General features: G+C 36.0%; 1 protein-coding gene across 1 annotated transcript in view; it reads left to right on the top strand.

Annotated features, from left to right (window-relative positions):
- Positions 1 to 1,684, top strand: part of LOC107656393 (ataxin-7-like protein 1) — an 18,814-nt gene extending 17,130 nt beyond the window's left edge. Inside the window, exon 11 of the mRNA XM_016444246.1 lies at positions 395 to 1,684. Coding sequence (XP_016299732.1) covers positions 395 to 412 — 18 coding nt within the window. The 3' untranslated portion in view covers positions 413 to 1,684. The remainder of the gene's footprint in view (positions 1 to 394) is intronic.
- The last annotated feature ends 1,134 nt before the right edge of the window (positions 1,685 to 2,818 follow it).

Raw genomic sequence — 2,818 nt, 5'->3', positions numbered from 1 at the left:
TATATAATCATAATATTTATTATTATTAGTTATATTTTTATATTATATAAATAATAAGTTATTTAAAATCATGGAATTTTTCTAGTGTCTGTATTTTTCCCCCTAGCCCATAAAAGATGTGTAATCTTTTGTTTTTTAATCATGGAATTTTGTAGTGACTATCATTTTTTCTTCTAATTTTGTGTTAGTTTTTTTACGAATCCTTACAAAATGTCTGGGAACCATGGAAATTCTTAGTTCCACAGGTGTAAGAACGATACTATGCTGTATTCCTACATTACTTTAATGCCATTTTTGGATTTTTCTTCCATCTCATGAATGACACTTGTGGTTTTTGCCTGCAATTTCACAAATCTTGCATATGCAAACATACTAACCATGACCTATTTTGTAGCCCAAGGTCCCTCACTGATGCAGTGTGAGTTTGAGAAGAGCTTCGGACGTCGTGTGAGACACTGTGTCTGTCCTGCCTTGATCCCACCGCTGCCTCTTATCACTCTACGGTTGAGTCACGTCCTTTGTGTCCTCCTTTCCAACAGAGCTTCTTCCGTTCCGTTCCCATTAGGAATAAACTCTACATCTGCCAGCTTATCGAAGAATGATTTCTCACGTTTCCTTTGAAATGACACGAACTTCAGTTTCATGCAGATTCAGATTTTGATTTAACCAGTACACAACCCGTTTCAGACATATGGAGTTTTATTTTTTATTTTCACGTAGATGGGGACAACATGAAGGGAAGCCCTTCAGACTCAACCGTGTCGATCGATTAAGTGCACTTAATTTCAAATCTGAACTACGTAAAAAGGAGGGGAAAAAACGTTTCAAACAAGGGAATATTTTACAGACGCTTTTTCGGCAAGTTGTATTTTTCTAAACGGAATGAATTCAGGTTTTTGAGTATTTGTTTTTGACACACAAGTGTTCGTGGATTTAAGAAAAAGAAAAAGAAAAAAAAGACAGAACTCGCACCCCTGTTGTAAAGCAACTTTAACCGGTCATGAATTTTGTATAATAATTTATCCTTTATTAATTTTCTAACTGACCTGATTAGTGCTTCACACGTTGAGCAGAAGTATATTTGTATGCCTTTTTAATAGTTTAAAGTATTATAGAGACCCTATTGTTGGAAATGTGTGTACATATCTTTTATTATAATTGTTTTGTTTTGTATTTATTGTTCGTATCTCTCAGAGGTTCAAGGAGTTAGTGGTTTCTATCTTCCTCAGTTATATGTATCTTCTAAAGATGGTTGGTTATGAAAGGACCTGGCATCCTTCGCTTGTTCCATTTATACTCTCTGATTATGTTTTTAAGGAATACTAACTGAAATGATGATGTACCCACAGGATCCCAGTCTTTTCTAGAGGAAAGGTACATTGCTGTGAGCCAGTATTGGCAGTCGGCCGAGGTCTGTTGCCAATTTAGTTTTTTCAAGATGTTGTTCGGTCATATGTGCACATTTTAGTGTCTAACCATCAGGAATGAAGACCTTCTCAAAGAGTTAACGGAGAAATGTTTGCTGTTTACTTTCTGTTTACACTGTCGTTTTATTTATTTTTAAGCAAGGGCTCATTAAGTTGATCAAAAGTGGCGTTTATAATGTGACTATTCATCGAATCACGTTTTCACAAAAACACGAGGCAGTTCAACTGTTTTCAACATTGTTAATTATAATAGTTTCTTAAGCAGCAAATCAGCATATTAGAATGATTTCTGAAGGATCATGTGACACTGAAGACTGGAGTAAAGATGCTGACAATTCAGCTTTGAACACAGAACATTTTAAAATACATTCACATAGAATAGCTATTTTAAATTGTAATAATATTTTACAATATTAATGTTCTAACTTCTTTTAAAAACATTACAAATCTTACCAACCCCAACTACAGCAGTGGAATTGTTCCTGGTCTCATTTTGCATGATTTTTAAGCATTATAATAAATTATTTGGCAATAATGTTACACCGTGAGAGCCGAGAGATAAGTCCCACTAAATCTCACTGTATATTCAGTTTTACACTGACAGTAAAATGGATTGTAAATGGCATTTCATGTTGACATCAAAGGTGAACATCAAAAAATGGCAAAATAATGATTATTTCCAAACAGGTTTCCTGATCATTTTGGTTTTGCATTGAGACATTTGTTATAATTTACAATTCAGCTCCATTTCCTCTGGTTTAATCTCTGAGAAGGTCTTCATCACTAGCACAAGAATTTTAATATTTAAAGGAATAGTTCACCCAAAAATGAAAATTTTCTGAAAATGCGCTCACCCTCAGGCCATCCAAGATGTAGATGAGTTTGTTTCTTCATCAGGTTTGGAGAAATTTATCATTCCATCACTTGCTCACCAATGGATCCTCTGCAGTGAATGGGTGCCGTCAGAATGAGAGTCCAAACAGCTGATAAAAACATCACAATAATCCACAATATTATGGATTATGGACTCGTATTTTAGTTGGGAGCAGTGTTTTTAAGTTAAAATCCTCTTAATGATGGATTTGTTTCTTACAAACACGCATCTTTTCACTTCACGAGACATTAACTGATGGACTGGAGTGGTGTGGATGCACGACACCTGCGCCACTCACCGGTCTCGAGTCCCACGGAGGACCTGGGCCCTGGGCTGTGGAGGGATGACGACAGTGTTGGACGAGAGAGGACCAGGCCTGGACTTTATTTTGTGTACGGCTCTCGGCCCCGCCCCTCTCGTCACAATAATATATATATTTTCAGAATAGTGTGAAAGACCACTTAAGCAAACCGAATGAATCAGAATGAAATTTTAATGTGATCATGATCTGATCATG

This window comes from Sinocyclocheilus anshuiensis, unplaced genomic scaffold (assembly GCF_001515605.1).
Source record: "Sinocyclocheilus anshuiensis isolate Anshui unplaced genomic scaffold, SAMN03320099.WGS_v1.1 scaffold183, whole genome shotgun sequence".
In the NCBI taxonomy this organism is placed as follows: Eukaryota; Metazoa; Chordata; class Actinopteri; order Cypriniformes; family Cyprinidae; genus Sinocyclocheilus; species Sinocyclocheilus anshuiensis.
The sequence above is the reverse complement of the archived record's forward strand: the minus strand, read 5'-3'. Positions and strand labels throughout refer to the sequence as shown.